The 16750-nt window shown below is 42.3% G+C and overlaps 1 protein-coding gene across 1 annotated transcript in view; it reads left to right on the top strand.

Moving 5' to 3' along the window:
• The first annotated feature begins 10783 nt into the window (after window positions 1-10783).
• Window positions 10784-16750, top strand: part of DCTN4 (dynactin subunit 4) — a 32592-nt gene continuing 26625 nt past the window's right edge. The window contains exons 1-3 of the mRNA XM_065918933.1: window positions 10784-10951; window positions 13619-13689; window positions 16033-16211. Of these exons, the coding sequence (XP_065775005.1) occupies window positions 10817-10951; window positions 13619-13689; window positions 16033-16211 (385 nt within the window). The 5' untranslated portion in view covers window positions 10784-10816. The remainder of the gene's footprint in view (window positions 10952-13618; window positions 13690-16032; window positions 16212-16750) is intronic.

Below are 16750 nucleotides of genomic sequence, written 5' to 3'. Positions count from 1 at the left end.
CATCCTGGCACTCTGCACTATGAGTTTGGTCAGAATATGAGTTTAAGGTAAGGTAAGTGAAGGCGCTTAGTCATGTCCAATTCTTTGTGACCCCGTGGACTGTAGCCTACCAGGCTCCTCCATCATGGGATTTTCCAGGCAAGAGTACTGAAGTGGATTGCCATTTCCCTCTCCAGGGGATCTTGCCAACCCAGGGATCAAACCCGGGTCTCCTGCATTGCAGGCAGATACTTTATGGTCTGAGCCATGAGTTTATTAAGGCCCTAAGTTCAGAACTCTCTTTGCAATATTTTCCTTTCTATCACCAGCAATTGGTTCAGAATAGTGTTCTCTCTGTTGAATGAATGAAGGATGCTGAGAGATCTGAAGTTCTGCTTAAAGGCAAAGTCCTATGCTTGAAAACATGTATTAGCCAGGGTTATCCAAAGAAACAGAACCAATTGTGTGTGTGATAAAGAGAGATGGGAAGAAACATGTTGATTTATTTTAAGGAATTGGTTCATATGATTGTGGAGGCTGAAAACTTCAAAATCTTTGGGGTAGACTAGCAGGCTGGAGGCCCAGAGGAGGTGTTGTTGGCAGAACTCCCACTTCTTCAGAGGTGGACAGTCTTTTTCTTAAGGCCTTCAACTGATTGTGGGAGGCCCACTCATGTTATGGAGGATAATCTGCTTTATTAAAGTCTACTTATTAAATTAGCAATCTCATCTAAAAAATACCTTCATAGCAACACCAAGAAGTGTTTGATCAAGTATCTAGGTATTATTGTCCAGCTGATGCACAAAATCAGGCATCGCATTTGTGTTTCCTTCTGGCCTCCCACAGTCTGATGGAAGTCTTAACTAGGTCATTGTGTGTGTACTTTCCCAAAGCTAAGACTCACTGATCATAAGATGACCGCAGTTTTGAGTTAAAAGCATATGCATGTGGGGTGATCCACCTCATTCCATGTATGGTCGTGGCCTGGCTCAGACATAAACTCCCTCTTTACAGGCCCCCAGACAGCTCAATTCTTTCCAGAGTTCAGGCACTGGGCACTAGGATTCCTCTGATCACTGTGCTCCTCCGCTTCCCTTCCCCTGGAAAAATTCTCAAGGTCTTTCTACAGATCCTTGGGCAAAATGCCTTCTTATTCTGGGGAAGCCCCACTTGCTTGCTAACTATGAAAAGAAAGATGCCTTTAGCCTGAAAACTAGATACAAGCATTTTTTAATTGACAACTTTTTTTTTAACTGCAGCTGAAAGAACTTTCTGAGCTAATGATTAGGCAAGGAGGTAAAATGAAATAACTCTCTCCAAATATGTGGAATTTGAGATAAAACAGGCTTCTGAGACTACAGGAATAAAGAAAAGGAAATGAAAGTTTCTGTTTTATAGCTTTCAAATGGAGTGGCGGTCATGTGGTCTCATTAATGTGGTTATTATTTGAATCAATTCTCATGGCTTAACTCCAGAATGTTCAATTATCACACAGTCATGTAGCTGAGAGAGAAGAGAATGCCTATTACTGGAAGATATCTCAGTCCAGTTGGACTAATTTTTGAAGTAAACTATGAGCTCAAGAAAAATATATGTAATAAAAGCCTTTGCTTTTTTTTCTCAAAAAAGATTACTTACTTAAAAAATATTTCTTTAAGAGCACATACAATGTACCTAGGATTTTACATGCATCATACCACTTATTCGTTGCAACAATTCTGTTGTGAAAATGTCAGCACCCTCAATGTTATTAACTTAACCTCCCAAAGAGGATAAGTTCACTTATCTAAGATAACCCAGCCGCTAAGTGGCAGAACTGATTCTAAATGCCCTGCACCTAGCTGACTTTTACTAAGTTAAGTCCTCTCTGTGCCTCTGTTTTCTGCTCCATGTACTGGAGTAATTCCTGCCATGGTTAATGCACAATCAGAACATTAGATGCATGACAGTGATAGAGGAAGTAATTGTGAGACTCAAAAGGAAAAGTAGTTTTGAAAGCAAACAGTGTTACTTAATTTTACAGAGTATTGGTAAATATTGTTGTCACAGTCATGTGACAGTCACCCAGTCATGTCTGACACTTTGAGACCCATGGACTGCAGCACGTCAGGCTTCCCTGTCCTTCACCATCTCCCAGAGTTTGCTCAAACTCATGTCCATTGAGTTGGTGATGCCATCCAACCATCTCATCCTCTGTCGCCTCCTTCTCCTCCTGCCTTCAATCTTTCCCAGCAACAGCGCCTTTTCCAATGAGTCAGTTCTTTGCATCACGTGGTCAAAGTATTGGAGCTTCAGTTTCAGCATCAGTCCTTCCAGTGACTATTCAGGGTTGATTTCCTTTAGGACTGACTGGCTTGATCTCCTTGTTGTCCAAGGGACTCTCAAGAGTCTTCTCCAACACCACAGTTCAAAAGCAGCAATTCTTCAGTGCTCAGTCTGGCTCTCACGTCTGTACATGACTATTGGAAAGACCATAGCTTTGACTACACGGATCTTTGTCAGCAAAGTGATTACCTAGTTACTTTAGATATGCACGTAATTTTTATTTGTCCCTCCAGATTCACCCTTCACACACTTCTCCATTCTGCGTTGTGCATGGGGAGGTGTGTCTCTACTGCATCCAGACCACATCACTGGGCCCTGTAGCAGACCCTGTTGATGCCCTGCCCAAAACCTTTAGACTTCACCCTCTTCCGTTCTCTCCAGACTTCCAACTGCTACTGTATCTGCATCTTTGTGTCTGAAGGTTTTTCCCAGAACCACACAAGGCCAATCTGCTGGCCTGACACTCCATACATACCCAGGAATTAACAGTCATCCCCAGGAACAGCTCTCAACCAAAGACTTTAGAGGTATAAACACCCCCACCCCCTCACCCTTTGGTGGAGTTCTGTAACAGCAGAAATGTTGAGACCCTTATGAGGTGTGCATTTATGTTGTTTCCCTGAGTTGCTCTGTGGGACTCAGCTCCAGGCGCCCACTCTGATAGTTGGTTTAGTATAACTCAGTCTTCCTGGCTACTTTCTCTTCCCCGCATCACTTCCTCCCTTCTCTACTAGTTTACCCTGAACCTCTCAAATGAATGAGTTTTACTTATGCCTTTATTGCATAGTCTTCTAAGGGAAGCCAAACTAACATAGGTTTCCTTGATGTCTTCCTGCTGGATTTACTGAGAGAGAAGCACCAGCAGGAACTGAGGTGTCTTGCATTCTACCCTCCCAGCTGGCGTGTCAATGCCTGGCTGGGTCCTGGACCGACAGGTCCAACTCCTGTCAGGGGGCCTTCTTCACAGAGTTCCCTCTGTCTCCAGGTGCCAACTAGTGCTCCCTCACCTTATTCCATCAGGCGACAGGCCGTAAACAGCAGTCTACCTCTACTAGCCCTACGATATTCCTTACCCTCTGCCCTACTCACACTTTTGCAAGTAGTTGCTTTATTCAGCTTTTCTCAAATCCCAAGTTAAGTCCACAATCTGCTCCACCTGGTACCATGTGTAGTCTAGCAGGTTTGATGACTTCTGAGTCTGACCTCAGGAGTGTTTGTGATGAGGATACATGTGAAGGCACAAGGTGATGAGACAAGGATGGTGGAGGGCACAGAGATGGAGCGACAAGTGGCAGTGCAAAAAAGACTAATTGTTGTAGTAGGAAACGAAGCTGGTTATGTTGCCTATTCCTGTGTTACTACGTACTGAAAATTTAGCAGCTTATCAGAAGAAAAAGAAGGCACTAACTTGAAAAGAGATCTGCATCCCTGTGTTCATTACAGCATTATTTACAGTAGCCAAAACAAGTATCCACCCATGAAGGAAAGGATGAAAAAAGTGTGATAGATATGTATGTATGTTCTTCATGGCAACATGAAGAGTTGCCTCAAGTCCGTGGGCACATTCAGTTGTAAAGGAAACAATTTCTAGACTCTTGAATTCCTACCCTAGACAGTATACTAAAAAGCAGAAACATTACTTTACCAACAAAGGTCCAAATAATCAAAGCTATGGTTTTTCCATTAGTCATGCATGGATGTGAGAGTTGGACCATAAAGAAAGCTGACTACAAAAGAATTGATGCTTTTGAACTGTGGTGTTGAAGGCTCTTGAGAGTCCCATGGCCTGCAAGGAGATCCAACCAGTCCATCCTAAAGGAAATCAGTCCTGAATATTCATTGGAAGGACTGATGCTAAAGCTGAAGCTCCAGTACTTCAGCCAACTGATACAAAAAGCTGACTCATTGGAAAAGACCCTGATGCTAGGAAAGACTGAAGGCAGGAGGAGAAGGGAATGACAGAGGATGAGATGGTTGGATGGCATCACCAACTCGATGGACATGAGTTTGAGTAGGACAGGTAAACCTGGCGTGCTGCAGTCCATGAAGTCGCAGAGTGACACATGACTGAGGGACTGAATTGAACTGAACTGACTTCCTTAAATGAAGTACCTGAGTTTCTGACAGGTAGGTTCTCCTTCCCCATCTCCTTCTTCTCAACAGTCCTTCTCTCATTTTATAGAAGAAACACAATCCTCTTTCCCCTTTACCCACCATGTGGCTAACCTTGGTGCATTGTCCCAGGGGGCAGAAACCTCTGAGCACCAAACAACAGGGCCAGCCAAAACAAGGGTGTTAATGTGGAAAAATGAATGACTCTATCCTCTGCCTAACAGGACCTTTTGTAACACAAGTGGTTGCTAATTCTGTGCTTTCGACAAAATTGTTGAAGTGACTAATGGAATTGTCAGTTAATGAATCATGAAAATTAATTTTTGAGGATCATGATAGAATTTTTGGTACATAACTCAGAGGAAAGTAATTTTTGGTACATAACTCAAAGAATTGTGTGACAGTGCTGTGAGAAAAACTTTTCATTTCTTCCTACCTATTCTTGTGAACAAAACTTCTTAGCATTTACATGTTTTAAAGGTGAAAGAGTCAGAATAAAATTTATATTGAACTCCATCTTAAAAAAAAATTAGCAACTTAAAACAACCATTGATTGTCTCACAGTTTCTGAGTGTCAGAAGTGCAGGAGCTGCTTAGATAGGTGGTTCTAACTCAAGATCTCTCAAGAGATTGCAGTCAGGCTATCAGCTGGGTTTGCAGTCATCTCAATACTTGACTAGAATGAGAGAATCCACTTCCAAGCTCACACACTAGTTGTTGGCAGGCCTTGGTCCTCACTGGCTCTTGGCAGAGGCTTCAGTTCCTTACCACACAAGCCTCTCCATAGGGCTGCTCACAAAACAGCAGCTTGCTTATCCCTAACAAGTACTCTAGTAGGGCACCCCACAGGGAAACCACAGACTTTGATAATGTAATCTCACAAGTGTCACTTCTGTTGTATGCTATTGGTCACACAGACCAAACCTGGTACAATGAGGAAGGGGAATACACAAGGGTATAACACCACTGAAGGACAAGTTGCAGGCTGGCTTCTACAGGTAGTCAAAAGTAACAAAATATCCCATTGAACTTCCCTGGGAGGGCAGAAAGATTCTCTGATGCGAAGCAACAGCTCAAAATCTAAAAGAGCTTCCCAGAAATGAGCTGTAAGAGGCACTCTAGAGGCACAGATGAGAGGATGGGAAAGCCTGGAGATCCCAGTCGTCCAAACATAATAAAGTAGCTCAGTGTTCACTGAGTAAGCCGGAGATGCATGTAACTTCAGACAAACTCTTCCTCCCTCTGGAACTATTTTCTCACTTGTAAATGAAGAGACTGGGCTAAACTCTGTGACCTCAGAACAAATACATAGGTAGCAGTTTATCATGTTCTGTCATGTTCGCTTTAACTTTCAACACATTTTACTTGCACGATGAAGGGCAAAACTTGTTTGGAAGAGTTCTTGGCACCATTGCAAATGGGTTGGGTGCTCCCACTCCAGTTTCCCATTCTCAGCCTGAGCTGGAGCTCTGAAGATCTGATTCATGAGTTTGGTCATGGGCTGACTCCTTCTCTGGGCCTCTTGTGAAATATGCTTTCCTGTGTAGCAATCATCATGTTTTGTGACTTGGAACACAGTTAACTAGAGACCAAACAAACTAGCTTCATCCACTTCCTTTAAACATAAAACTGTCTAATCCTTTCCGTGATGCTTTTTTGTTTTGATCTCTGGCACAAGAAACAGAGAGTCTTGATAATTTCTGAGGAAATAATCTCCCAGCAGCTGAATTTGGCCAAACCATGAAATGGATTTTCCCCCAGCCCAACAAGGACATCTCTGATGAGACTCCAAACTACCCTTCATATGCCAGTCTCTATACACGTCTTTCCAGAGTTTGGCATCAGGAAATCCTGTGAGGTCTATTTCAAAATATAGTCAGAATCCCTGGTCCATGACACTGTTGCCTGTTCCTTGGGTCACTGCAGTAATCTCCAGACTGAACCCCTAGTTCTACCCTTCTTCCTCTGAAGTCCATTCCCAAAACAGCATCCAGAGTGACCCTTGTTAAATGTAGGTTAGCTCACATCACTGCTCTGTTTGAAATCCTGTAATGGCTCCCTACATCTTTCAAAGCAAAATCCAATGTCATTCAAACGCCTTCAAGATCCTACATGAGCTGCACCCCTATACCTCTCCCCCTTGCTCACTCCTTCTCAGCCTCCCTGCCTCCCTGCTGTTCCTCGGTTAGGCCTTAGAAACTGCTCAGACTCTGCTTGGAAACCTCTTTCCCCAGATGGCCACCTGGTCCATTCCCCACCTCTTTCAAATCTTTGCTCCTGTCTTACCTTCTCATGAGCCCAACCCTGACCACCCTATTTAAAATTGTGACCAGCCTCCTTCTCCTCTTTCGTCCTTTACCTTCTTAAAGAAGTTACTTAAAGACCAAAAAAAAAAAAAAAAATTTTTTTTTAAATTTAGGGGTGTCAGATAGTTGAAGATTGTATTACTGAGTTAGGCTGAAATCTAATTTTCAATTCTCTTTTATTCAATTCAAGCAATACACTGGTGGTCTCCTAGAAGTAAGCTTTAGGGTTGGAAGGTGAACTATAGAGAGATGGAAGTCCAGCTAAGTGTGGAAAGGCTATAAAGTTGGAACAGGGATCTTCATTCAAGCCTTAGCTTCACCTCTAACGTCCTTTGGGAATCTGGGGGTGGATCTCTTCCCTTCTCTGGGCTTCAGCTCTCCATCTTGAAAATAAGGGTAGAGGATTAATTAATCTCTAAGGTCACTTTTGGCTCTATAGTTCCATGACTTTGCCCTTATCTCACTGAGAGCTATGACTTCTTGTGTCAGTTGTGAGTTCCCAGGGGTGAGTGGACAAACAAGCGGGAGTAAGGGATCAGTGGCACAGAGAGTGCATGGTCATAAACTATCTCTTATGAGCCAGCACCTGAGGGGCCTGAAGTCTGCCTTCAGCACCAGCAGCAACTGGGTAACAGCTGCAGTGTTTAACCTGAAGTCACCTCTGCAAACTCCAGCCAAAAAAGGATGACCATCTCAGCTCCCTGCATCCTCAGCAGAGCACAGAGGAAGTGTTCCATGCTGCTACAGGGTAACATTTGGAAATTTTGAAAACTCAGCAGTGGCCACAGGACTGGAAAAAGTCAATTTTCATTCCAATCCCAAAGAGAGGCAATGCCAAAGAATGTTCAAACTACTGCACAATTGAACTCATCCCACACGCTAGCAAATAACGCTCAACATTCTCTAAGCTAGGCTTCAACAGTATGTGAACTGAGAAATTCCAGATGTTCAAGCTAAATTTAGAAAAGGCAGAGGAAACAGAGATCAAATTGCCAACATCCGTTGGATCATAGAAAAAGCAAGAGAGTTCCAGAAAAACACCTACTTTTTGTTTCATTGCCTACGCTAAAGCCTTTGACTGTGTGGATCACAACAAACAGGGGAACATTCTTAAAGAGACAGGAATACAAGAACACCTTACCTGCCTCCTGAGAAATCTGTATGCAGGTCAAGAAGCAACAGTTAGAACCAGACATGGAACAACCAACTGGTTCCAAACTGGGAAAGGGGTACATCAAGGCTGTATATTGTCACCCTGCTTATTTAACTTCTATGCAGAGTACATCATGAGAAATGCCGGGCTGGATGAAGCACAAGCTGGAATCAAGATTGCAGGGAGAAATAGCAATAACCTCAGATATGCAGACGACACCACCCTTATGGCAGAAAGTGAAGAGGAACTAAAGAGCTTCTTGATGAAAGATGAGAGTGAAAAAGCTGGCTTAAATCTCAGCATTCAAAAAATGAAGACCATGGCATCCAGTCCCATCATTTCGTGGCAAATAGATGGGGAAACAATGGAAACAGTTACAGACTTTATTTTCTTGGGCTCCAAAATCACTGCAGATAGTGACTGCAGCTGTGAAATTAAAAGATGCTTGCTCCTTGGGAAAAAAGCTATGACAAACCTAGACAGCATATTAAAAAGCAGGAACATTACTTTACAGACAAAGGTCCAAATAGTGAGAGCTATGGTTTTTCCAGCAGTCATGTATGGATGTGAGAGTTGGACTATAAAGAAAGCTTAGTGCTGAAGAACTGACGCTTTTGTGTGGTGCTGAAGAAGACTCTTCAGAGTCCCTTGGACTGCAAAGAAATCAAACCAGTCAATCCTAAAGGAAATCAGTCCTGAATATTCATTGGAAGGACTGATGCTGAAGCTGAAACTCCGATACTTTGGCCACCTGATGCAAAGAACTGACTCACTGGAAAAGACCCTGATGCTGGGACAAACTGAAGGCAGGAGGGGAAGAGGATGACAGAGGACGAGATGGTTGGATGGCATCACCAACTCGATGGACATGAGTTAGAGCAAACTCTGGGAGTTGGTGATGGACAGGGAAGCCTGGAATGCTGCAGTCCATGGGGTCACAAAGAGTTGGACATGACTGAGTGACTGAACTGAACTGAAACGGTTAGTCTACCAAGCAGAGGGAGTAAGGGGAAGGGGAAAAGCCTTGGTTAGGCTTGAGGTATGCTTGGGAAATTCCTGTTGAAGACAAGCAGAGAGCATTCTAGAGATGTGAAACTCATGTGTCCCAAATGGGAAACTTCCAGGGCAAAAATGAGTAGGCTATCCATTAAGGTTCCACTTTCCCTTGCATTTGCTTTCTTATCTTTTTAGAACAGCAACTGGTTTCCTACTCAACTGTTAATATGAATGAACTGACATACTGTGAGAGGAACTGCATTTGTGGAATCAGAAAACAGAATACTACTCTACCAGGAGTGAGAAAACCTGGGGCATGTTCCTTTGACTCTCGGGGCTTCATTTCCTCCATTTGAAAACTACAAGGATTGAACTAGGACCTTTCTAGTATATGATAATTCTCAGTTACCCAGTCTACTACCCCTGGAGGCTATAGCACGCATCAACAAACTCCAACCTGTGGCTGTTGTCTGTTTTGGTAAAAACCTGCCAGCACCACTAAGGCAGGCTGGTCCTGTGTGCCTCAGAAATGAAGCCAGGTATCTTCCTGTAACTCACTTTCCCCTTCTGTTCCCAGTGCCTGCCTCCCATGCCAGTGCCTGGGTCTTGCTGCTGCCCAGGGCCCAGGCTGGTCACTACCCTATGCATTACGGATTCTACTACTGGTGACTACTAAGGAATCTCAGTCTACCCCAGTTATGGCCAGGCTTTCCAGGAAGAGAAGAGCAACTGCGATCTCAATGGATAGCCTACTCATTTTTGCCCTGTGAGATAAAAATAATGATAGCACCTGCTTTCTGGAGTTCCGGTGAAAATTAAATGAGACTACATAGTTTTGACTCAGCGTCCTGCATTCAGTAAGTGCTCAATAAATGTTAACTATTATTACTATTCCGTTCTATTTCTTCTCAGTCACCAACTCTAATATCAGACAGGTATTAATACAACACTGGGCTTCCCTTGTGGCTTAGCTGGTAAAGAATCCACCTGCAATGCAGGAGATCTGGGTTCAATCCCTGGATTGGAAAGATGCCCTGGAGAAGGTAAAGGCTACCCACTCCAGTATTCTGGCCTGGAGAATTTCATGGGTATAGTCCATGGGGTTGCAAAGAGCTGGACACTACTGAGGAACTTTCACTTTCAATTCTAGTACAAAGAGAAAAGCAGTGAACTGAAGCTGGTAACATGGGCTCCAGTCTCTGCCAGCCCAGCTCTAAGTGGTCGTTTTACATGTCTAAGCCTTAATGCATGCACTAGAAAAATGTAAATGACACCTAGCAACACTGTTCATTGATTTCATTCCTTCATTAACATCCACAATATAGACTTGACTCTAATGCTAAATATGGAAAACCAGGAAATGAGATATAGCTTCTGCGTGTTAAGAGCTCGATCTAAGAAACTTCAAAAGAGATAATATCTGTGAAAGTTTCCTATAGGTCAATAGTAAGATTGTCGGAAGGAAGTGCTGGTGTGGACTCTTAGTTTTCTAGTTTCCAAGAAACTCTGTCTCAGAAACCCTCCATCTAACTTCCGGAGATTTGTTTGGAAGGTGAGGGCGGGAGAGGCAGTTGTAAATAAAAGAGCAACCTTCCTGTTAGAAATGAAGGAAAGAACAGTATTGAGTCTGTCTGGATTTGATCTGCGACTCCACATCTAGCAAAATAACGGTCTGAGCTCCGTCCGGGCGGTTGACACTCACAAAAATGCTGGAGGGGGACGAGCTTGGGGAGCCGAGGTTGGTGGGACAGGCCCCAAATTGGGGGAGACAGCTGGTATCCCAGCTGAGCATGCGCATCTTGACTTTCGTCCTGAGCAAAGCCCCACTTGCTCGGAAAGCTTACGTCAAAGTCTACGTTGAAAGACGTAAGGAAGGAAGCTAGGGAAACGCCGGCCCTCGGGTCACGTGATGCGCCGGGAGCGTCGTTGACTCCTCCCCCACAAGATGGCGTCCTTGCTGCAATCGGAGCGGGTTCTCTACCTAGTCCAGGGAGAAAAGAAGGTTCGGGCCCCGCTGTCGCAGCTTTACTTCTGCCGCTATTGTAGCGATCTGCGGTCGCTGGAATGTGTGTCTCACGAGGTAACGCAGTCGTCCCGTGAAGAGTGTCTGTTGGGGGATGGGGGAGGCGTTCCCCCTAGTCACCGCGACCAGCGGGGAAGTTCCGCCGGTTGGAGGCGGGTAGTTATTTTCCTAGCATGCTGATTGGCTTTGCCTTCCGTCACTCAGTTTTGTCTATGATTTAATTTGCTTATAATTTGACACTTGGAAAGGAGGAGCGGCCTTGGGTGGGGCTGAGCGGCCTTTCTGTTCTAGAGTGTTTTCTGATTGGACAAACTAGACTTTGGGGACCCTGGCCATCTGCTACGGGGTTTGGTAATAGGGCGGGTTGTAGGGGGAAAAGATGTGGGGGTGCTTAGTTAAGGCCCCTTGAGGAGCGAGATACGGTCTTTCCAGGATTGATTGAGGTAGTGGGAAAGTCCGCGGTCGTTCTCATCCAAGCGCCTCCCATCCTGGAAGTTCTGCCCCTCCTTGGGCAGAAACCCGGCCTTCTGACTGCCTTGTTCTGTTTCCCGGCCCAGCCCAAGGCCTGCAGCAGAGAAGAGGGTTGGGATGGGGTGAGCTGAGTGAAAAGCGCTTAGAACCGGATCTGTTGTTTAAGAAGCTCAAAGTATTATATTTATGGCGCTTCTCCTGGGGGTACATTTCTGTCCTTCACTGATAAAAGTGGGCGTTGGAGGTGGGATTGCTCAGAATGTAAAAGACCCCACTCTGGGGGAAAAAAATCATCAACGAATAACAAAGCCCCAAAACGTCTGCAGCACTTGGCACGTGTTCATTCAGTAAGCTTTGGGGATTAAAAGACGGGTTAAGACATAAATCCTGCTCTTGAGTTACTTGCAGGCTCCTGAAGGAAAAGCTGATTAGTATTAATAATACATAGTTTATGCTTATTCAGTACTTTCTGCATGCCATGTGCTTTACATAATCTCCTTTAATCATTCTACAAACCAACAAAATAAATACCTTTTTAAAAAAAAAAAACCACTTTACAGTTAGGGGTTTCCTGGTGACTCAGTCCGTAAAGAATCCGCCTGCAATGCAGGAGACGCTAGTTCGATACCCGGATGGGGAAGATCCCCTGGCGGAGTGCATGACAACTGACTTAAGTATTCTTACCTGGAGAATCCCATGGACAGAGGAGCTTGGTGGGCTACAGCCCAGGGGTCGCAAAGGGTCGGACAGGACTGAAATGATTGATGACTCTTGTACTTCACAGTTAAACAAACACATAATGTTTGCAGTATGTCACACAGCCAAAAATTTGAGGAAGGGAGGAAGGACCAGGATTTGAAACCAAGCCGCCTGATTCAGTGGACTTCAGTCAGGATCCGTGGACTGTTAAAAATGCTTATGAGAATATGTCCTATACTATAAGCCATTTTGCATATTATTAATTACTATTTTATTGAGAATATTTTTCATACTATTCAGAATAGTCAGAGAAAACAGTTAAATAACACAAGGGAAAAAGAAAAATCAATGCTGTTTTATATACAGCATTTGTTTTTCTCTATTAGCACTTTGTATGCTTATCCCTTTGGCAGGTCCTTTCTCTCCATGATGCCCCCCCCCCCCCGTCCCAGCTTCACCTCCAGAATTAGACTAGATTCTCATTTGGTGATCGGTAGGGAGCTAGTTTTCATAATCTGTAAGGACACCTTCAGCTATTACATTCAGTCTGTATCTTTTATGGACTGGTGTGCACCTGAGAAACAGAAGGGTTTGGGGGAGGACGATGCCAGTGAAGGCTGAAGCAGTCCAGAAAGTTCTAATGGGGAGCCTGGAATTGGAGCTTCACTTGAAGAGAGGAACATAATTCAGAAAGGAGCAAAAAGGAGTGAATTACATTTTGCCTTTCATGATGAGTAAGTGCAAATATAAGTTAACAGTACTGTATTTTGTGTTCCTGGTGACTATTTGAGCAGCAACTTTATCTTTCAAAGGGGTTCTGTTTATAAGCAGATGAAAAAAACAGAAACCAGTTTCTGTCATAGTATTTATGTTCGGGTGAATCTGTCTTTCCATCTGCAGATGCCTAGAGTTCTAGAATTATCAAATAGGGTCTTCCTACATTAAAGGAAATAATTTTTCAGTCCTTAAAAAAATACAGTGAATTTAATTTTTATACTATGTTTTCGAGCTAAATACAATAAGACTATCTTATTAACTTAGTGGTTTAATTTGCCATTTAAAAATCTCTAGTTGGTTGACTATAACTAACTTTGTAACTGTTAATTTATGCTTTTCTTCAGTGAACATGTAATATGTCAGTAACAAGAGAACTTTTAAAATCTCTCTTAACCATTAAAGTGTGGTCCAGTTATTGCAGTCCCATAAAGCTGGAGTAGATAAAAGGATATTTGATCACAGCTTCATAAATTGGATTATTTGTTAGAGTCTTCTTTAACATAAATGTATTTTAACGTGTCTAATACATAAAACCCTGATGAAAGGGAATAGGAAAATTCAGAAAAGAAAAATAGAAGGATTTCAGGAAATTGAGAGGTTAAGAAAAAAACAGGTGATTTTTATAAGAATAAATCCTATGCTGGAAACAGTCAAAGTTCTTTGCCAGAACAATGGTCTCTCACCTTCTGCTGCAGAATAATGTATTTTAAATTTCATGATTTGTTATAGGTATGCACACAAGCCAAGATGATTTTTTGATTTCTTGTTTCATTCTAGGTGGACTCCCATTATTGTCCCAGTTGTTTAGAAAATATGCCATCGGCTGAAGCCAAACTAAAAAAGAATAGGTAAGACTGGGATCCATTTTTCCTATTTTCCACAGCTAAATTTTAATAGCTGGTAAGAAAACACATGAAATTAGCTGTTTTTCTTTTTTTAGCATCATTTTTTGCCAAAGATGACACTTCCATTAAAAAAAAAAATTGTATTTTATAACAGTTTTGGACTTAAGATAACTGTGAAGATGATACAGAGAATTCCCTTTAATCTTTACCCATTCTCCCCTATTGTAAATGTCATCTATTAGTATGGTATTGTTTGTCTCAATTAATGAATGTTATTGGTAGCATTATTATTAAATTTAGATTTCCTCAATTTTTCTTCTAATCTCATTTTTCTGTTCTAGGATCCTATTCAGGATACCCACATTGTATTTAATAGTCATATCTCTTTAGGCTCCTCTTGCTGTGAAAATTTGTTAGACTTTCCTTGGTTTTGAGAAGTACTGGTAAGATATTTTGTAGAATATCCCTTGATTGGAAGTTGTCTGATGCTTTTGTCATCATCTGAGAGAATGTGTTTTGGGGAAGAGGATCACATAGGTAAAGTGCATCTCTCACCACATATCAGGGGTATATACCACCAACATGACTTTTCACTGTAGATGTTAACCTTGATTACTTGGCTTGAGCTCTTGTTTGTCAGATTTTTCTGATGTTAAGTTACTCTTTTCTTTTTTTCCTTTTCCATATCATAGTCTTCGAAGGAAATGTACTAATACAGTCCACACTTAACTAGTAGCAAGTTATGCTTCCCTTCCATGAGAGCTGTCTTCATGAATTACTTGGAATTCTTTTGCATGGAAGATTTTTCTCTTTTCCCTTTTTTATTTATTTAATCATTTACTTAAAGCAGCGTGGACTTGTGAATATTTTTGTATACTTTAGATTATACTCCAATACTACTAATTATTTTTTAGCTCAGGTTGTTCCAGCTTTGGCTCTTATAACCCTTTTTTAGTAGATTTCTGTCTCCCTTTGGCATACCCCCATCATTTTATGGCATTGAGGGGGAGGGAAGCGTCATTCAGTTGTGTGAGAACTTTCCTACTTACTCCAGGCTCATCTGTATTTTCTGTTCCAGAGCCATTTCTCCAAGGAGCCCTGGTACCTTTTACTAGAGATTGGTGTTAAAAATCAAGGTCTGAGTAGTAGATATGCTCATTGTTACTGGTGCCATTTTGATTTTTAGCATGGTGTGGAAGTCCTTTGCAACCAGTCACACCTTTGTACCTCCATGGATATAAACCACTATTTGTCCTTCCTGTCCTGGAGAAACAGCTCCATATAAACCAGCTTTGTATGCCATCCATACCTTTATTTTATCATTTAATCCTCAAAGTATCCCTTTAAGTGAAAGTGAACGTGAAGTCGCTCAGTCGTGTCCGATTCTTTGCGACCCCATGGACTGCAGTCTATCAGGCTCCTCCGTTCATGGGATTTTCCAGGCAATAGTACTGGAGTGGGTTGCCATTTCCTTCTCCAGGGTATCTTCCCGACCCAGGGATCGAACCCTGGTCTCCCTCATTGTAGATAGACACTACCGTCTGAGCCACCAGGGAAGTCCTTATCCCTTTAAGGTAGGTACTATTATTATCCTTACTTGAGAATATTGTCCAGTAGCGAAATATCACAGAAAATTGGAGTTATGGAACTTTAGAGCAAGTCTGTGACTGAAGGTACAATCTTGATCATCTCAGGTGGTAGGAAAGTAGAAAACTTTCTACTAGAAAAACAAAAAGGCATGGAGGCCCCTGTAGGGGAATGTTGACTAGTTCAGTAGGAAAAGTAATGCCTGAAGAGAGCTGAAAGCCCTGAAAACGCCACCCTTCTGAACCATTTCACCTTGGTAGCATTATTTGGTATCTGTTTCAGCTCTCTGGCATAGCAAACAAACAATTATTTTCCAAACCCAGTGTCAGAGCTTATTGAATTGTTGCCTCTCAGTTTTTCATTGTGCAATTGGTCTGTCCTCTCTAAAGTCATAAGCTGTGACATTTCTTTGTCCCACAGAATCTTTGTGGTCTGTGCAAGCATAAGAAGAGTCTAAAAGTTAACTCCAGACTGTTAACAGTGATTCCCTCTGTGAATAGACTTGGGTCATGCTGTAGTTATTCAGGAACTTGGGTGATGACTGCACGTTTTAAGAAATAATTAGCATGTAATGCTTTTGAAATTTTAAAACAGTTTATAAGAGTCTGTTCAGAGTACTTTTGATTTCTTTTTGTTTGAGAGCCACCCTTCCCTTAGAGTTCTCTCTTGAATTCCTGACATATAGAACAATATCTTGAACATAGTAGGTGCTTGGTAAATACTTGTTGAATGAATCAGTGGTTGTTTGTTGTATTCTAGATGTGCCAACTGCTTTGACTGTCCTGGCTGTATGCACACCCTCTCCACTCGGGCAACAAGCATCTCTACACAGCTTCCAGATGACCCAGCCAAGACCACCATGAAGAAAGCCTACTATTTGGCCTGTGGATTTTGTCGCTGGACGTCTAGAGATGTGGGCATGGCAGATAAATCTGTGGGTGAGTGAGGTGGACTTCAGCATGAGGTTTTGTGAAATCAGCAGAGTTGCAGTTGCACACAAATCATGAATTCTGTTACTTGTTGGGAGGTAGGAGATAAATTCAGAGTATTCTGCCACTAAACTTCTATGTTCCCAAATTCTCACATTTACGACCTTGATATTTCATTGAAAACTGGGTATTCTTAAGGTTGGTAAAATAGCATTTATATATCTGACAGGTTTTTTAGAATCAAAAGATTAATGTTCTTCATAAAAAATAATTGCTGCTGATGGTGAAACACACCATGAACAAACTTAAAGGATTAAAGTGGCAAATCTTATATCATATTTAACAGACTACAGATAAATAACCAAAAATAAGGAACCCTTATAAATCAGTAGGGAAGCTACCCAAGAGAAAAAAAAATTGTCAAAGAATATGAACAGCAGCCCTCAGAAATGGATATAAAAATGTTCAAGAACCAAAATGTGCACAAATCATTGGAATTTATTTTTTGCACACAACTTAGTGAGATGATTTTTTAAAGTCAATAAATG

The sequence above is a fragment of the Muntiacus reevesi genome, chromosome 1 (genome assembly GCF_963930625.1).
Source record: "Muntiacus reevesi chromosome 1, mMunRee1.1, whole genome shotgun sequence".
Taxonomy (NCBI): domain Eukaryota; kingdom Metazoa; phylum Chordata; class Mammalia; order Artiodactyla; family Cervidae; genus Muntiacus; species Muntiacus reevesi.
This window is presented reverse-complemented; position numbering and strand designations above follow the sequence as displayed.